The sequence below is a fragment of the Hemitrygon akajei genome, chromosome 6 (genome assembly GCF_048418815.1).
Source record: "Hemitrygon akajei chromosome 6, sHemAka1.3, whole genome shotgun sequence".
Classification (NCBI taxonomy): domain Eukaryota; kingdom Metazoa; phylum Chordata; class Chondrichthyes; order Myliobatiformes; family Dasyatidae; genus Hemitrygon; species Hemitrygon akajei.
In genome coordinates, this window is record NC_133129.1 from 100,944,717 (window position 1) to 100,963,036 (window position 18,320).

The window sequence follows — 18,320 nt, forward strand, 5'->3', positions numbered from 1 at the left end:
TGATGCAATTGCAAAGAAGGCACAACAGTGGCTATATTACATTAGGAGTTTGGGGAGATTTGGTTTGTCACCAAAGAAAGTAGTAAATTTTTATAGATATACAGTGGAGAACATCCTGACATGTTGTATCACAGCCTAGTATGGAATTCCCAATACACATGATTTGAAAAAGCTGCAGAGGGCTATAGATTTCAGCCCTCCCCACCACTAGTGATGTCTACAAGAGGCAGTACCTCAAGAAGGTGGAATCCCTTCATGAGGGGCTCTCACCATCCAGGAAATGCCCTGGATTCTCATTGGGAAGTGGTATAGCAGCTTGAATGTTTTTAGCAATGGCTTCTCTGCCACCAGATGTTTGAATAGTCCATGAAGGTTACCTCCTTGTCTGCCTTTTGCATGGTTTGTCTATTTTGTAATTCATGTGTAACACTCAACTGCTGGCACAAAACAACAAATTTCACGACTTATGTTGGTGATAATAAATCTGATTCTGCTTCTGAGTCTCACACACACACACACACACACACACACACACACACACACACACACACACACACACACACACACACACACACACACACACACACACACACACCCACACACATAGACACAGACACACCCACACCCAGCCCCAGGGCAGGCCACCAGCAGACTTGCAGGTTGACAGACATCGGACCAACTTCCCCGACAGATTCGCAGTCCCAGGACTCTGTCCACGGGGCCTTGACTTATGAGTGCCGACTGGGCTTTGATGCTCGGTATCAACCCCAGGAGGCGCTGATGCCTCAAACTGCAGACTCGCAGTGACAGGTCCCCAGACACCAGGCCTCAAACTCCAGACTCGCAGTGACAGGTCCCCAGACACCAGGCCTCAAACTGCAGATTCGCAGTGACAGGTCCCCAGACACCAGGCCTCAAACTGCAGACTGGCAGTGACAGGTCCCCAGACACCAGGCCTCAAACTCCAGACTCGCAGTGACAGGTCCCCAGACACCAGGCCTCAAACTCCAGACTCGCAGTGACAGGTCCCCAGACACCAGGCCTCAAACTCCAGACTCGCAGTGACAGGTCCCCAGACACCAGGCCTCAAACTCCAGACTCGCAGTGACAGGTCCCCAGACACCAGGCCTCAAACTGCAGACTCGCCGAATTGCATATCCTGGAGGTGACTAGCCCTCGTGCTAACAGATCTCTAACCCTGCTGACCTGGTGGTGGGGGTTGGCGCTGATATCAGCCCTCATTCTTCATCCACTGCACTTGCCAGCCTGACATCTGTCCCAAGGTAATGGGTCGCCCCTCACACTGTTAGTACCTGCAGGTGCTGGGCCGAGTGGGGGGGGGGGGGGGGGGGGGAAATATGATGTTCACAGGGCAAATGACATGCCCAGGAGAGTCTTTTATATCTACCATAGCGGAGAAGCTGGGCCAGAAGAGCTGATTATTTAGTACAGAAGGGAGAAACCACAGGCCCATAGGCCAGTGCTCACTAGGGGATCGGAGATGGAGAGGGTCAGTAACTTTAAATTCCTTGGCACCGTCATATCAGAGGGTCTGTCTGTCCTGGCTTTAGGTGTTTTTACAACATGTCTACTTTCTTAGAAATTTGCAGAGTTTCACTGAAAACTCTGGCAAACTTCCACAAATGCACAGTGGGAGAGTACCCTGGCTGCCTGGTAAGGAAACGCCAATGCCCAGGAATGGAAAGGTCAGCAGAAAGTGACGGATACAGCCCAGACAATCACGGGCTAAAGTGTCCCCACCAACAAGCGCTGCCACCAGAAAGCAGCATCCATCACTGAAGGCCCTCGCCATCCAGGACACGCTCTCTTCTCACTACTATCATGGGGAGGGAGCTATAGGAGCCTTAAGGCTGATTTATATTTGTGTGTACAGGCTATGCCGCAACCCTGAGTTTTCACTTCTGCATCACTCTACGCCGTAGCGAGCATCATGCATTGGTGTGCGCTAAACGCCAGCTGGCGGTGGGGTTTCTATGCCACTGTGTTGAGTTTCTTCATGAGAGACATGGACGAGGAAATGCATTTCAAACATTTTCACATGTCAGCAGGTAGATTTGATGATTTGGTTCATCTATTTCACATTGGTGTACGCACAGCCTACAGACATGGTGGAGAAGAAGCAACTGGAAATGAGATGCTACCAAGCGGACCGATCAGTTATTGCAGTCTGCGTTGCTGTGACGTGCGAGTAACTTTTCTGGAGAGGTGCACGTCACCCTACAGCATGGGGTACGCAGTACCTATGGTGTAGATGCAATGCACAAGTATAAATCAGCCTTTAGGCCCCATACCAGAAGTTCAGGAACAGTTACTACCCCCAACCATCAGGCTCCTGAACTGGAGTGGATAACTTCACTCCCCACAGACTCCTCCTACTGGCATTGCATGGAGTAGACGTGTTTCTTGTACGGCTCCGTTCTTTTTAAATTACTGAATCCAATCTGTTTTGAAAACTTACTCTTGGAGTATTATGATGTCTCGTGCTAAAACTTCTAAAAAGGAAGAGGATCCTTCTGTGACGATGGAAGCTATTGCGGAGCTAATTCGGAAAGCTCAGAGTGAAATGTCTGAACAACTTTCGGATGTGTGTTTAAAAGTTACCACAGAGCTTAAGCGAATGGAGGCTCTGCTGCAGATTATTCAAAAAACTTTACAGGAACAGTCTACTCAGATTCAAGAACATGAAGATGCTTTAATGAGACTGGATACTAATTGTTGCCTTGGAGAGTAGATCAAGAAGGAACAATATACAAATTTTGGGTCTTCCTGAGCTGATCGAAGGCAATCGACCCTCAGAATTCTTTGCAAAGTTGTTCGCTCGTTTATTTTTTGATGTTTTGGATATTCCACCAAGAATAGATCGAGCTCACTGAGTCCCAGTTTTTAGATCCTCTTCTCAACAAAACCCTCGAACTGTGATAATTGTGTTTCATGACTTCCAAACAAGGGTTACTATAATTCGCCAATCTCGTCGGTTAGGTATGATTAACTTTGAAGATTATAAGATAAGGGTGGTCGAAGGTTATTCCCGTGAGGTATTAAATGAACATTTTAAGTATAAAAAGGTCATGGTGGAATTATATAACTAAGATTATAAACCTTCACTAAAATTACCCCGCTCGCCTCAGGATTATTTTGAAAAATGGATCTCCTAAGTGGTTTCTTTCGATTTAAGAAGTGCACAATTTTCTTCAGGCCAAATCCTCCAGAAGATTAATTGTTTAATACTGTACCATATAAATTACGTTTCCTTAGTTTGACCAATTCTTTGTCGTAGGATTTTGTAGTCTACTGGTTTAGTACGTTTTTCTTTTGAACGATTCTCTTTTCTATTCTTGTATACTCTCATAATTAGTTTCTGTTCTTATCGTATTTTCTTTGCTGAGTTAATTTTTTTCAATACGATGTTTTGAACTTTTTTTTTTAGCTCTTTTGAATATTATTTAGTCTCTCAACTCCAGAAGTTTAACTGTTTATTTCTGCTTCATATAACTTTGTTCCCTCAGTTTGGCTGATCAATTCGTTGCAATTTTGCAGTTTATTTGTTTACTACTTTTCTCTTTGAACAATTCCTTTTTTTGATATATTTTCATAAGCAATCTTTTTTCTTCTATTTTTATCTTTTCTGCTTAGAAAATTAATCGAATTAACTTCAGTAAGTCTTCTTTGAAATTATTCTTTGCAAATATGATGTTTTGAATTTTTTTTTAGTTCTGTTGAAGATTATGTAGTATAGGTTGGAATTCATTCCGTACTAACCTTGGAGCTCTGCCAGTAGGATGCTGTGGGTGGGATTATCAGTAGATTAGCCTTTGTCCTCTCTTGGATGATTTTTTGCTTTGGGAGAGTGCACCTCGGAGTGGGCAGTTTTTTATCTTTTTTCTTTTTATCAGCTGTTTGGTTATCCCCACCTCGTCTAATTGCTTGGTTAAGTATTTAGAATTTTAAGGTTTGGATTTTTTGTATATTCCAGTGGTTAAAATGTTTAACCTCTGTTTTAAACATATTTAAATGGTAAACAATATTAATTTACTTAGTTTAAATGTGAAAGGTTTAAACCACCCTGTGAAACACATTAAGATTTTTACCTATATTACGAAATTAAAGGTCTCAATTTTTTTTTTACAAGAAACACATGTTCGCAGATCTGACTGTGGGTATTTGTTCAAGCATTGGAATGGTCTAGCTTTTCATTCTTCCATTCGAGCCGAGGCCAGAGGTACTTCAATTTTGATTGACAATTCAGTTGCCTTTGTTCAACATGATGTAATGGCTGACCCTAATGGGAAATTAGATAACAAACTAATAGTCTTTGCTAACCTTTATGCTCCGAATATAGATGATCCCAGCTTCTTGAACGATTTTTTTCTTTTTTACCAGACTTAAATTTGTACTCTTTAATTTTGGGAGGTGACTTTAATTGCTGTCTTGACCCTGTTTTAGACTGTTTATCTTCCAAACAATTGAATATTAGTAGATTGCCTCCTATATCCAATCTTTTCTAATGAAATGTGACATTATTTATGTTTGGCGTTTTTTTATACCCAACAAGTAGAGAATATTCTTTTTCTTCTCATGTTCATCATACCTATTCCAGGATTGATTATTTTTTCATCGATACTCATTTGATACCATATGTTTGATCCAGTGAATATAAAGAAATTGCTGTTTCAGATCATGCCCCCGCCTTTTTGTCTTTAAATCTTCCGGATGTTTCTTGATCAAACAGATTTTGGTGTTTTAATCCAATTTTACTATCGGATAAGGTTTTTAAAATTTTTTTAGAGAGTGCAATTACTTTTTTCTTTGAAGAGAATACGCTAGATGGCACTTCTAGCCTTATTGTTTGGGATGCTTTCAAGGCTTATATTAGAGGCCAAATTATTTCCTATACAGCAAGTAATAAGAAAAAAGCTAATAAGGAGAGAACTGATTTAGCCGATCAGTTGAAACATTTAGATCAAAAATATACTTCCGACCTGGATCCCGTCTTATATATAAGGCGTGTTGAAGTTAAAAATATGATCTGCTCTTAACTTACCCTGTTGAAACTCAACTTTTAAAAGATAGAAGTCAATTTTATGTTCATGGTGATAAAATGGGCAAACTTTTGACTAATCAACTTAAAACTTTTATAGTTAAACGTCAAATTAAGGAAATCTCCAAAGCGAATTATGATATAACTACTGATCAATTAGAAATAAACGATACTTTTAGAGAATTTTACTCTAAACTGTATAGCTCCGATTCCCCTAAAGCCAATTTTGCTATGAACAATTTTCTAGATCGTTTAAATATTCCCTCACTTTCTGAGGTTAATTGAAATTTGTTAGATCAACCTTTCTCTTCTGAGGAAATTACCCAGGTTGTCCATTCTCTGAGTTTGGGGAAAGCTCCCGGTCCCGATGGATTTTCTGGAGAGTTTTGTAAGGCTTTTGCTCCTTTGCTTATTCCTCACTTACTTTCTGTTCTTTCTGACTCTTTAAAATTAGGCAGGTTGCCACAATCCTTTTATGATGCTTCTATTTCGCTTATTCTCAAAAAGAATAAATATCCAACTGAATGCTCTTGCTAGAGACCTATTTCTTTACTTAATGTTGATGCTAAAATTTTATCTAAACTTTTGGCCCATAGGATGAAAAACATTCTGCCTTCCATTATCTTTGATGACCAGAACGGATTTATCAAAAATCGTTATTCTCATTTTAACAATTGTCGTTTACTGAATGTTATTTATTCTCCTTCTAAAGAAACTTAGGAATGCGTGATTTCTTTAGATGCTGAGAAAGCCTTTGACCGGGTTGAATGGCATTATTTATTTAAAATATTAGAAATATTTAACATTAGGTCCAATTTTATTCAATGGATTAAATTACTTTATTTATCTCCCACTACACAGGTTCTTACTCTCAGAGTTCTAAACCATTTAGTCTCTAACGTGGAACCAGAAGAGGATGTCCTTTGAGTCCTTTGCTGTTTGTTTTGGCTTTAGAGCCTTTAGCCATCGCATTTCGTGAATCCGTAAAATCTCGGGTATTTTAAGGAGGGGTATCACTCATATGTTGTCACTTTATGCTGATGACATTTTGCTCTACATCTGTAATGTGGAGTCCTCTCTACCCTCAGTACTTTCTTTACTTTCTGAATTTAGTCAGTTCTCAGGATGTAAACTTAATCTTCATAAGAGTGAACTTTTTCCTTTGAATAATTTGGTATCAGTCAACTCTGACCTTCCTTTTAAAATTGTAAGAAATCAATTTGAGTATAACAATTACCAAGTATAAATCTCCTTTTAAAGAGAACTTTATCACTCTTTTGAAGTATGTTAAGAAGGTACTACCGAACTGGTCTACCCTTTCTTTATCGCTGACTGGATGTATCAATTTTATTAAAATTGAATATTTTGCCTAAATTTTTATATTTATTTCAAGCCCTACCTGTTTTTATTCCTAAATACTTTTTTGACTCTTTAGATTCAATTATATCTTCTTATTTATGGAAGAATAACCCCCCCCCCCCCCGATTAAACAAAGTTCATATTCAGAATATATATATAAAAAAAAAATTGGGGATTAGCTCTACCCAGTTTTAGGTTTTACTACTGGGTAGTCAATATACACCTTACGCTTTGGTTATATTATATTAATCGTGAAGATTGTCCTGTCTGGGTTTCCTCAGAAGTTAATTCTGTTAATAAATTTTCTATTATTTCTCTCTTTGGTTCCTCAATTTCTCTATCCTTAAGTAATTTAACTGATAATTATGTAGTTAAACATTCTTTGAGGATTTGATTACAATTTAGAAAATTCTTTGGGAATTTTGGTTTCTCACTCTCTCGTCCCATTTTTTCTAATTTTTTTTTAAACCTTTGATTGATGTAGTTTTTAAAGAGTGGAATAGACTAGGTATTAAATGTTTTCAGGATCTGTTTGTTGGAGATAGTCTTTCCTCCTTTGATCAAATATCAAATATAATCTTCGTAAAGCTCACTTTTCTAGATATTTACAAATTAGAGACTTCTTGTGTCCTCAACTTCATACATTTCCTAAATGTCCAGATAAGAATCTAATTGATACAATTTTTACTCTGAAACCTTTTCGTAACAGATCTATTTCTAATATGTTGTTGGCAATGAGAAACATTCCGTTCGACAAAATTTTTAAACTTGTTCACACCTCTTCATTATGTGCCTGTCACTCTTTTTTACAAATTAAAGTGGTTCATACAGCCTATATGACTAAAGATAAGCTCTCTCGTTTTTACTCAGATTTTTCTCCATACTGCAATAGGTGTAATGTCCAAGCGGCCTCTCTAATTCATATGTTTTGGTCCTGCCCACGGCTTGATAAATTTTGGAACAAAGTATTTCAAACTTTCTTGGAGCATTTTAAAGTAAATGTTAAACCCAACCCTCTGACTGCCTTGTTTGGCATTGTCGAAGGAAATGATTTTACTCTTAAGCCGAATGATTGGCATATTTGGGCTTTTATTTCTCTTTTAGCCAGAAGAGTTTTGTTGCTTAAATGGAAAGATGCTGCTCCGCCTACTCATGCCCATTGGTTGATTGATGTTATGTCATGTTTAAATTTAGAGAAGATTAGGTGTTCTATTTCTGTACCTAGACAAGATTTTTTTCACATTATGGGGGCCTTTTTGGAAATACTTTCACAATCTTCGACTGTGAATTTACGACTATGTTCAGGATTTTTTTCCTTTTCTTTTAACCAAACAGCTGTTTTTTCCCCCCTCTTTTTCCTTTTTTTTAAATGGGGTTTTGATTTTGTTTTAGATTAGACTAAAATATACCTTTTCAATATCACGTTTAATTTACTATACATAGATATGGGGCATTTCAACTTTGTTTTCATGATATCATAATGTATTTGTATGCAAGTAATCAATAAAAGAATCATTGAAAAAGAACTTCACTCACCACAACTCTGAACTGATTCCACAAGCAACAGACTCACTTTCAACAACTCTTTACTGTGCAAGTTCTCAGTGTTATGTTTCTATTTGCACAACTTGTCTTCTTTTGCACACTGCTTGTTGCAGTCTTTATGTATCGGATTTCATAAATTCTATTAAATGTCCATATCTTTCCTGCAAATATCTGCAAGAATATAAATCTCCGGGTAGCACAAGGTGTCATATCCAACTTTGATAATAATTTTACTTTGAACTTTGAGGTAAATCAGAAAAAAACCTCAATCCTGAATCCCTTTCACTGAGATCCCGACTCAAGTCCACTCTTGATTTACCCATACATCTCCATAACAAAGATCTAATTTCAAATGGATCTCTTAAGAATCAGAATCAGGTTTAATATCACTGACATATGCTGTGAAATTTGTTGTTATGTGGCAGCAGTACAGTGCAAATACATAAAGTGTAGTGGTAGCATGGAGGTTAGCACAACACTTCACAGTACCAGTGACCTGGGTTCAATTCCCGCCTGTAAAAACGTTGCTGTATTTTCCCCGTGACTGTGTGGGTCTCCTCCAGGTGCTCTGGTTTCCTCCCACAGCCCAAAGACTTCCCGTTGGTAGGTGAACTGGTCATTGTAAACTGTCCTGTGTTTAGGCTCGGGGGTGGTTGATAGATGGAGCAACTCAATGGCTGGAAAGGCCTGTTCTGTGATGTATGGTAATAAATAAAGTTAAATAGAACTGCTATAAATTAGAATTGAATAGTGTGAAAGAGGAATAGTGAGCTAGCATGCAAGGACTATTCCACAGTCTAACGGCAGAGGGTAGAAGCTGTTCCCGAATGGTTCAGTGTGTCTGCAGGCTCCTGGACCAGAAGAAGGCATGTTCCCAATGGTGCAAGTCTTTAAAGATGTATGTCTCCTTCTTAAGGCATCGCATTCTGAAGATGCCCTGACCTATAGTGACCTACAGATACACATTTCTGCCACACTGCCGTCTGCACCGAGACTGGACCCCAATGTCACTCACCCTTCGGCACCAGATCAGACCATCTCAACTGAAGGCCGATACTTCTGATGGCTGGTAGCTCTGTACGCCAATCGTTCGAGGGGTTCGCTTAGACTCAGAGTGAGAAAGAGCAGACCCTGGACTGGCAGCAATCCATCCTCACTGCCTCAAGGACTTCAGCAGGATGAACCCTCACAGGGATTGTGCTGCTGAAGGCAGCGTTACTTAGAATATTCAGCAGTGAGGGGAACTACGCTGACCACATTTAACACACAGGTCTTGCAGCCCACGAGGAAAGCCCCAGTGACAGTCCAGACAAACCTCAGAGCAACTGAGAGTTTCATTTCCCAACGTACCCACTTCTTTCAACATCAATAAACTTCCGCAGTTTGAAGGCACAACAAAGTAACACTGCAGTAATTCTCACACAATCCTGTCAGCCGCACAGCCGAACCTATCAGGATTGGACCCTGGCGCCACACACCCCTCCATGCTGGGAACGGACCCCAGTGATACGCACCACTGCTCACCAAATCTGGAGTCACGCTGTGCCAGGGCTGGACCCCAGCACTACAACACCCTCCATGCCAAGGTGGGACACTGTTATCACATGGCATTAACACAGAGGTGTTAAACGCCTGTCCATGCCAGGATTATACCTCAGTGTTACACACCTGTCCGTACTGGGATCAGACCCCAGTGTCACACACCTGTCCGTACCGGGATCAGACCCCGGTGTCACACACCTGTCCGTACCGGGATCAGACCCCAGTGTCACACACCTGTCCATACCGGGATGAGACACCAGTGTCACACACCTGTCCGTACCGGGATCACACCCCAGTTTCACACACCTGTCCGTACCGGGATCAGACCCCAGTGTCACACACCTGTCCGTACCGGGATCAGACCCCTGTGTCGCACACCTGTCCGTACCGGGATCAGACCCCGGTGTCACACACCTGTCCGTACCGGGATCAGACCCCGGTGTCACACACCTGTCCGTACTGGGATCAGACCCCTGTGTCGCACACCTGTCCGTACCGGGATCAGACCCCGGTGTCACACACCTGTCCGTACCGGGATCAGACCCCAGTGTCACACACCTGTCCGTACCAGGATCAGACCCCGGTGTCATACACCTGTCCGTACCGGGATCACACCCCAGTGTCACACACCTGTCCGTACCGGGATCAGACCCCTGTGTCACAGACCTGTCCGTACCGGGATCAGAGCCCGGTGTCACAGACCTGTCCGTACCGGGATCAGAGCCCGGTGTCGCACACCTGTCAGCTGGAAAAAACTCAACGGGCTTGTCTTTAAGTGCAGGGTGCTTGGATTCGTGGTACAGGAGCAGTTTTCAGGGCTTCATTGCCTCATTAGACAGCCTCCAGGCCCGAGCCACAGCCTCCTGCCCACCCACCAACAGATGCCTTGGACAGGTGTGGCTGGTCGTGGGTGGGGTGAGAGGACAAGGTCAGGGCCGATGGTCCCCGTGCCAGAGAGAGCGACCGACCGAGTGAGGAGTACGACAGGGCGCCCGCCCCCCTTGTCAGATGTATCGGCCGACAAAAGTTTGTTTCAGTAGATGGCAGTGCGGTAGCTGCTCTGATATTTATGAAACCCAGAGCCTGAATTAGGTCGTCCAGTGGCGACCCACATTCTGCGCAGGCGAACCGGCTCACAAATAGCCAGCGTGCGGGGAGAGACTTTGGTAATGCACCTCTGACGTAATTTCCACCCGGAGAGGGCGGGTGCTAGGGATTAAATGCCAGCACCGCGAAGTTTGAATCCGCGTGTCGTTATTTCAGGCTCTGTGTGTAGCACATCGCTACATTGGTGACCCCGACGGTCCAAATGGGATTTGGACCAAAGATGACCGACTCTTCACCTGTTCACGCAGTTTCGCTGAAACTGCCGACTTTCTGGACGCTGCGACCACGCGTGTGGTTTAGCCAAGCAGAAGCCCAGTTCCAGATTCGGCAGATATCCTCTGATTCCACGCGTTACTACCACGTGGTGAGCGCCCTTGACCAGGAGACGGCCGCCCAGGTTGCGGATTTCATACAGTCACCCCGTGAAGAAGGCAAATATGAAGCATTCAAAGCACTGCTCATTGAGACCTTTGGCCTCTCACGGTGTGAGCGGGGTGCCCGCCTGCTTCACCTGGACGGTTTGGGAGACAGACTGCCGTCAGCATTGATGAATGAGATGCTGTCCCTGGCTGACGGACACAAGCCCTGCCTCATGTTCGAGCAAGCGTTCCTAGAGCAGCTGCCCGAGGACATACATCTGCTGCTGGCCGACGCAGATTTCAGCGACCCCCGGAAGGTGGCGGCCCGGGCAGACGTGCTGTGGAAAGCCAAGAGGGAGAGCGTGGTGTCCGTTGGTCAGATTACCAGGCCACGCACCCAACAGCAGACCAGACCAGGCCCGGCAGGGGGCGCACACAACACAGAGGCAGGAGTAAGGAAGCCAGTGAACAGTGGTGTTTCTAACACCAGCGGTGGGGCACAGAAGCCCGCCGTTGTCGCCCGCCCTGCAAGGGCCAGGGCCAGGGCCAGCTGTCGCTAATGACTATGGCGGCTGGCCACCAGGACAGCCTCTTGTACGTCTGGGACAAACAGTCGGGACGCCGCTTCTTGGTTGACACCGGAGCGGAAATCAGCATCTTGCCCCCAACGGGGTACGACACTCGCAACAGGAAGCCAGGACCCACCCTGAGGGCCGCAAACGGCAGCACGATACGGACCTATGGCACCCGCACAGTGCAGCTGCAGTTTGGCGCCAGCCGGTTCATGTGGGACTTCACACTGGCCGCCATGGCCCAACCACTCCTGGGGGCGGACTACTTGCGAGCTCACAGCCTGCTGGTCGACTTGCAAGGGAGAAGACTGGTACATGCCGAGACTTTCCAGACATTCTCCCTGGGTGAAGCCAAGTTGCCAGCCCCACACCTGGGACTCCATCACGCTGTCGGACAACGAATTCACCAGAATCCTGGCAGACTTTCCATCGATTCTGGCACCGCAGTTCACGGCAGACATGCCCAGACATGGGGTTCAGCACCATATCCCAGCCAAGGGACCACCCCTCCACGCCCGCGCACAAAGGCTCCCCCTGGAAAAGCTTCGCCTGGCGAAGGAGGAGTTCAAGAGGATGGAGGAATTGGGGATCGTATGGAGGTCTGACAGCCCATGGGCCTCCCCCCTGCACATGGTGGCCAAAGCAGCCGGGGGTTGGAGACCATGCGGCGACTACCGCAGGCTGAACGAGGCTACAACTCCAGACCGCTACCCCGTGCCGCACATACAAAACTTTGCAGCAAACCTGCACGGGGCAAGAATATTTTCCAAAGTAGACCTCGTCCGGAGATACCATCAAATCCCGGTGCACCCAGAAGACATCCCCAAAATGGCAGTTATCACCCCGTTCAGCCTGTTCGAGTTCCTCCGAATGCTGTTCAGCCTGAAGAATGCCGCACAGACGTTCCAGCGGCTAATGGATGCGGTGGGACGCGACCTGGACTTTGCGTTCATCTATCTGGACAACATCCTTATAGCCAGCAGTAGTCGCCAGGAGCATCTGTCCCACCTCCGCCAGCTCTGCTCCCGCCTGACTGATTTCGGCCTCACGATCAACCCGGCTAAATGCCAGTTCAGTCTCGATACCATCGACTTCTTGGGCCAGAGGATTACCAAAGACGGGGCAACACCTCTGCCCGCCAAGGTAGACGCGGTCCGCCACTTTGCCTGGCCCAACACGGTCAAAGGCCTGCAGGAGTTCGTTGGTATGGTGAACTTCTACCACCGTTTCCTCCCCTCAGCAGCCCGTATCATGCGCCCTTTGTACACCCTGATGTCGGGTAAAGGCAAGGACATTACTTGGGACCAGGAGGCCGCGGCCGCCTTCGTTAAAGCCAAGGAAGCCTTGGCAGATGCCGCGATGCTGGTGCACCCCAGAACGGACGTTCCGACCGCCCTCATGGTGGACGCATCCGACACATCAGTCGGTGGGGTGCTGGAGCAGCTCATCGAGGGGTGTTGGCAACCCCTGGCGTTCTTCAGCAGGCACCTACGACCACCCGAACTCAAGTACAGTGCTTTCGACCGGGAGCTGTTGGCACTGTATCTGGCAATCCGGCATTTCAGGTACTTCTTAGAAGACAGGCCGTTCACCGCATTCACGGACCACAAACCGTTGACCTTCGCGTTCACGAAGGTGTCCGATCCCTGGTCGGCTCGCCAGCAGCGACATCTATCCTACATCTCCGAGTACACGACGGACATCCAGCATGTCTCGGGAAAGGACAACGTCGTGGCGGACGCACTCTCCAGACCAGCTGTCCAGGCCCTGTCCCTGGGGGTGGACTATGCAGCACTGGCGGAGGCGCAGCAGGCAGACGACGAGATGCCCAGCTACAGGGCCGCAGTCTCGGGTTTGCAGCTGTAAGACTTTCTCGTAGGCCCAGGTGAGAGGACCCTCCTGTGCAACGTGGCTACTGGCCAACCTCGCCCCATCGTCCCGGCAGCCTGGAGGCGGCGAGTTTTCGACTCCATACACAGTTTGGCGCACCGATCTATCAGGACAACCGTCCGGCTGGTCTCCAGCAAGTTCGCGTGGCACGGACTTCGCAAGCAGGTCAGTGAATGGCCAGAACATGCGAGCACTGCCAAACAGCCAAGGTGCAGCGGCACACTAAAGCCCCGCCGCAGCAGTTCGAACCCACCCCCCGGAGGTTCGACCACATTCATGTGGATATCGTGGGCCCCCTACCAGTGTCCCGAGGAGCGCGGTACCTCCTAACGGTGGTAGACCGGTTCACGAAGTGTCCAGAGGCGGTCCCGCTCACCGACACATCTGCCGATTCCTGCACCCGAGCACTGATCGCAACCTGGGTAGCACGCTTCAGGGTACCGGCCCACATTACCTCCGACAGAGGCGCCCAGTTCACCTTCAGCCTGTGGTCGGCTGTGGCCAGCCTATTGGGAACGCAGCTACACCACACTATTGCCTACCACCCACAGTCGAACGGACTGGTGGAATGCTTCCATCGTCACTTGAAGTCGGCTCTCATGGCCCGCCTGAGAGGATCTAACTGGGTGGACGAGCTTCCCTGGGTCCTGCTTGGAATTCACACGGCACCCAAAGAGGATCTGCACGCCTCGTCGGCCGAGTTGGTGTACGGCGCACCCCTGGCCGTCCCGGGAGAGTTCATACCAGCCCCAAGGGGGCAAGAGGAAGAACCTGCAGCAGTCCTGGACAGATTACGCGAGAGGCTCGGCAACCTGGCCCCCGTACCAACTTCACAGCACGGACTGACCCCGACCCATGTACCCAAAGACCTGCAGAACTGTAAGTTTGTGTTTGTACGAAGGGGCGGACACCGGGCACCGCTACAGCGGCCATACGAGGGGCCGTTCAAGGTGATCAACAACAATGGGTCCACGTACGTTCTGGACATTGGGGGGAGAGAGGAGGTTTTCACGGTGGACCGACTCAAACCAGCCCACGTGGACTTGGCGCAGCCGGTCGAGGTTCAGGCACCGCGGCGCAGAGGCAGACCTCCCAAACAGAGGCTGATCCAGACTGTGGACATTGGGGGGTGTATCGCTGGTTCTGTGAGGGGGGGGGGGGTATGTGGCGACCCACTTTCTGCGCAGGCAAACCGGCTCACAGATAGCCAGCGCGCGGGGAGAGACTTTGGTAATGCACCCCTGACGTCATTTCCGCCCGGTGAGGGCGAGCGCTGGGGATTAAATGCTAGCGCCGCAAAGTTTGAATAAACTAGTCTCGAAACGACTTAACGACTGCGTGTCGTTATTTCAGCGCTGTGTGTAGCACATTGCTACAGTCTGTGAATATTTTAGCACCAGGTTCCCCACGAACATTCGGTGTGTTAAACAGGTTTAACATGGTGCGCCCATCTGTCCGCGCACCAGGCCAGTAACAACGGCACTTCCTGCCGGTCACGATAGGCCATCCGGTGATCCCTGGCGCGATGGTGTCACTACGTTTATGTGGCTGATGACCTCGCGTGCGTTCAAGTTCAACAGTGGGCTGACAGGGAATGAGGAAAGGTGCAGCTGACTCATATCGTTTCCTCGCAGCCCAGTGGTTGGGGACCAGTGAATTACACTGTGTAGTGCGGGGGAGCTACACGCATGCACACTGGGCAGAAAGAACAGAATTAAAACCTCGCAACCCGGAAACAATCTCTCAACAATATATGTGTTTTCTTTTTTCGGGATCTACTGGGAAAGTCTCAAAGATTGACCAGTCGATCGCAATCGACGGGTTGACAACCACTAGTGTACACACCTGTCCATACTGGGATTAGACCCCAGTGTCACACACCTGTCCATACTGGGATCAGACCCCAGTGTCACACACTTGTCCGTACCGGGATCAGACCCCGGTGTCACACACCTGCCCGTACCACGATCAGACCCCAGTGTCACACACCTGTCCATACTGGGATTAGACCCCAGTGTCACACACCTGTCCGTACTGGGATCAGACCCCAGTGTCACACACCTGTCCATACTGGGATTAGACCCCAGTGTCACACACCTGTCCATACTGGGATCAGACCCCAGTGTCACACACTTGTCCGTACCGGGATCAGACCCCAGTGTCACACACCTGTCCATACTGGGATTAGACCCCAGTGTCACACACCTGTCCATACTGGGATCAGACCCCAGTGTCACACACCTGTCCATACTGGGATCAGACCCCAGTGTCACACACCTGTCCATACTGGGATCAGACCCCAGTGTCACACACTTGTCCGTACCGGGATCAGACCCCGGTGTCACACACCTGTCCGTACCGGGATCAGACCCCGGTGTCACACACCTGTCCGTACCGGGATCAGACCCCGGTGTCACACACCTGTCCGTACCGGGATCAGACCCCGGTGTCACACACCTGTCCATACCGGGATCAGACCCCGGTGTCACACACCTGCCCGTACCACGATAAGACCCCGGTGTCACACACCTGTCCGTACCGGGATCAGACCCCAGTGTCGCACACCTGTCTGTACCACGATCAGACCCCGGTGTCACACATCTGTCCGTACCGGGATCAGACCCCAGTGTCACACACCTGTCCGTACCGGGATCAGACGCCGGTGTCACACACCTGTCCGTACCGGGATCAGACCCCGGTGTCGCACACCTGTCCGTACCGGGATCAGACGCCGGTGTCACACACCTGTCCATACCGGGATCAGACCCCGGTGTCGCACACCTGTCCGTACCGGAATCAGACCCCGGTGTCACACACCTGTCCGTACCGGGATCAGACCCCGGTGTCACACACCGGGGAGTAGGCCCTAATATCACAGGCCTATCTGTGCCAGAAGGGGTGCATGGTGTTGACATGCTTGGTCTGGACCCGAGTTACAGACCCGTATAGGATTTGGTTCAGAGGGAGACACTTGCAATCAGATCTGATGGAGCAGACTGCCAGATGTTGTGAGTGAGGGGAGGGCCGTGTTGAACGGGAAAAGAAGCTGTCGAGTTTCCTGGTGCTCAGAAGCAGTGCATTCATGAGGAGGAGAGACAGGGTCTGTCGTGGTGTTCGGATAGCATCTGAGGGTGTTACATAGGAACTGTACGAGATTCAGTGCTGAGAAATAGGAATATTACTTTCAGGAGGCTTGGGATGGGAGAAGTTGCCATGGGTACAGACTCTCTGGGCTGGCCTGTGATGGGTCGGGCTGGAATGGGCGGAAGGAATCGGATGTCATGTCATGATGTCCGGTGAATCCCGCCAGCAGACTTGCATCCTTGTTCCCGAGCCCCTCTTCCCAATACAAACAACTCCTGGTAGGTATCACCCACACTCTCACGATAGGACTCTACAATTCAACATACAAATCCCTGGTATTCAGGGGACAGACACCCCTCCCCACAACAGTACCTTTCCTCACCCAGATCAGACACGGTATGGACTCATCCATCCCAGAACTGACCGTATGGAACTCTCTCAGCCAGACACGGTACGGACCCACAGCCTCCCCCTGGATTCACGGTACGGATCCCCAGTCTCTCCCCCCTGGACTCACGGTACGGACCCCCAGCCTGCCCCCGGACTCACGGTACGGATCCCCAGTCTCTCCCCCACCCCGGACACAGTACGGACCCCAGTCTCTCCCCCCCAGACTCACGGTACGGACCCCCAGCCTGCCCCCGAACTCACGGTACGGATCCCCAGTCTCTCCCCAACCCCGGACACAGTACGGACCCCAGTCTCTCCCCCCCAGACTCAGGGTACGGATCCCCAGCCTGCCCCCGGACTCACGGTACGGACCCCCAGCCTGCCCCCGGACTCACGGTACGGATACCCAGTCTCTCCCCCACCCCGGACACAGTACGGACCCCAGTCTCTCCCCCCCAGACTCAGGGTACGGATCCCCAGCCTGCCCCCGGACTCACGGTACGGACCCCCAGCCTGCCCCCGGACTCACGGTACGGATACCCAGTCTCTCCCCCACCCCGGACACAGTACGAACCCCAGTCTTTCCCCCCCCGGACTCACGGTACGGATCTGCCGCCGTAAAATGTAAACGATGAAGCTCCAGACTTTGGCCGCGAACGCCACGAACGTTTTCAGTCCCAGCAGACACTGGTTCTTCATCATCATCGCCGTCCGCCCCAGGCTCCCCGGCCTCTCCAGCTTGACGGGACTGACGCCGACTCTTCCCCACGCCCCTCCTACGGCCGCCGCTGACGGAGCCGAGCCCGTTTAGGCGACCGCCCGGGCCCTCAGCGAGGCCAAACTGAAACCGGAACCTGCCTGAGAGCCGCCATCGCTCAGCGGAAGCTCTGTGGAACAGCACGGATCTTACGTCACATCCGGTAAATCAACCTGCCTCTGCCTCACTTTCCTCCCGTGAACTTCTCGCCAGTACACCTCCGCCTCGGCGGAAAACCCCCTCAGGAACACCTCACCCCCCTGAGGCTCATCGGACTGCCCTCCCTAGTACACAGCCTATGTGCCTTGGCGGACTGCTGTCCCTGGTACATAGCCCATGAGCCTCAGCGGACGCACCCCCCCCGCGGGACACATCCCATGAGCCTCGGCGGACTGCCCTCACTGGTACACATCCCATGAGCCTCGACGGACTGCCCTCACTGGTACACATCCCATGAACCTCGGCGGACTGCCCTCACTGGTACATATCCCACGAGCCTCGGCGGCTGCCCTCACTCATTTCCATGAGCCTTAAAGACATGTTGTTTGTTTGTTTGTTGAGGTACAGTTCCGGCCCTTCGACCACACCGCCCAGTAATTCCCCCGATTGTTCCTAGCCTAATCACGAGACAATTTATAATGACCAACCAACCAGTA

The 18,320-nt window shown here is 48.9% G+C and overlaps 1 protein-coding gene across 2 annotated transcripts in view; it reads right to left on the reverse strand.

The window, feature by feature from the left end:
• LOC140729357 (CTD nuclear envelope phosphatase 1) overlaps positions 1–17,890 on the reverse strand; it is a 31,219-nt gene extending 13,329 nt beyond the window's left edge. Inside the window, exon 1 of one of the 2 annotated variants that reach the window (XM_073049011.1) lies at positions 17,508–17,890. In XM_073049011.1, the coding sequence (XP_072905112.1) occupies positions 17,508–17,612 (105 nt within the window). In that variant the 5' untranslated portion in view covers positions 17,613–17,890. The remainder of the gene's footprint in view (positions 1–17,507) is intronic. The other variant, XM_073049012.1, reaches the window with a different exon arrangement.
• Positions 17,891–18,320: the final 430 nt, after the last annotated feature.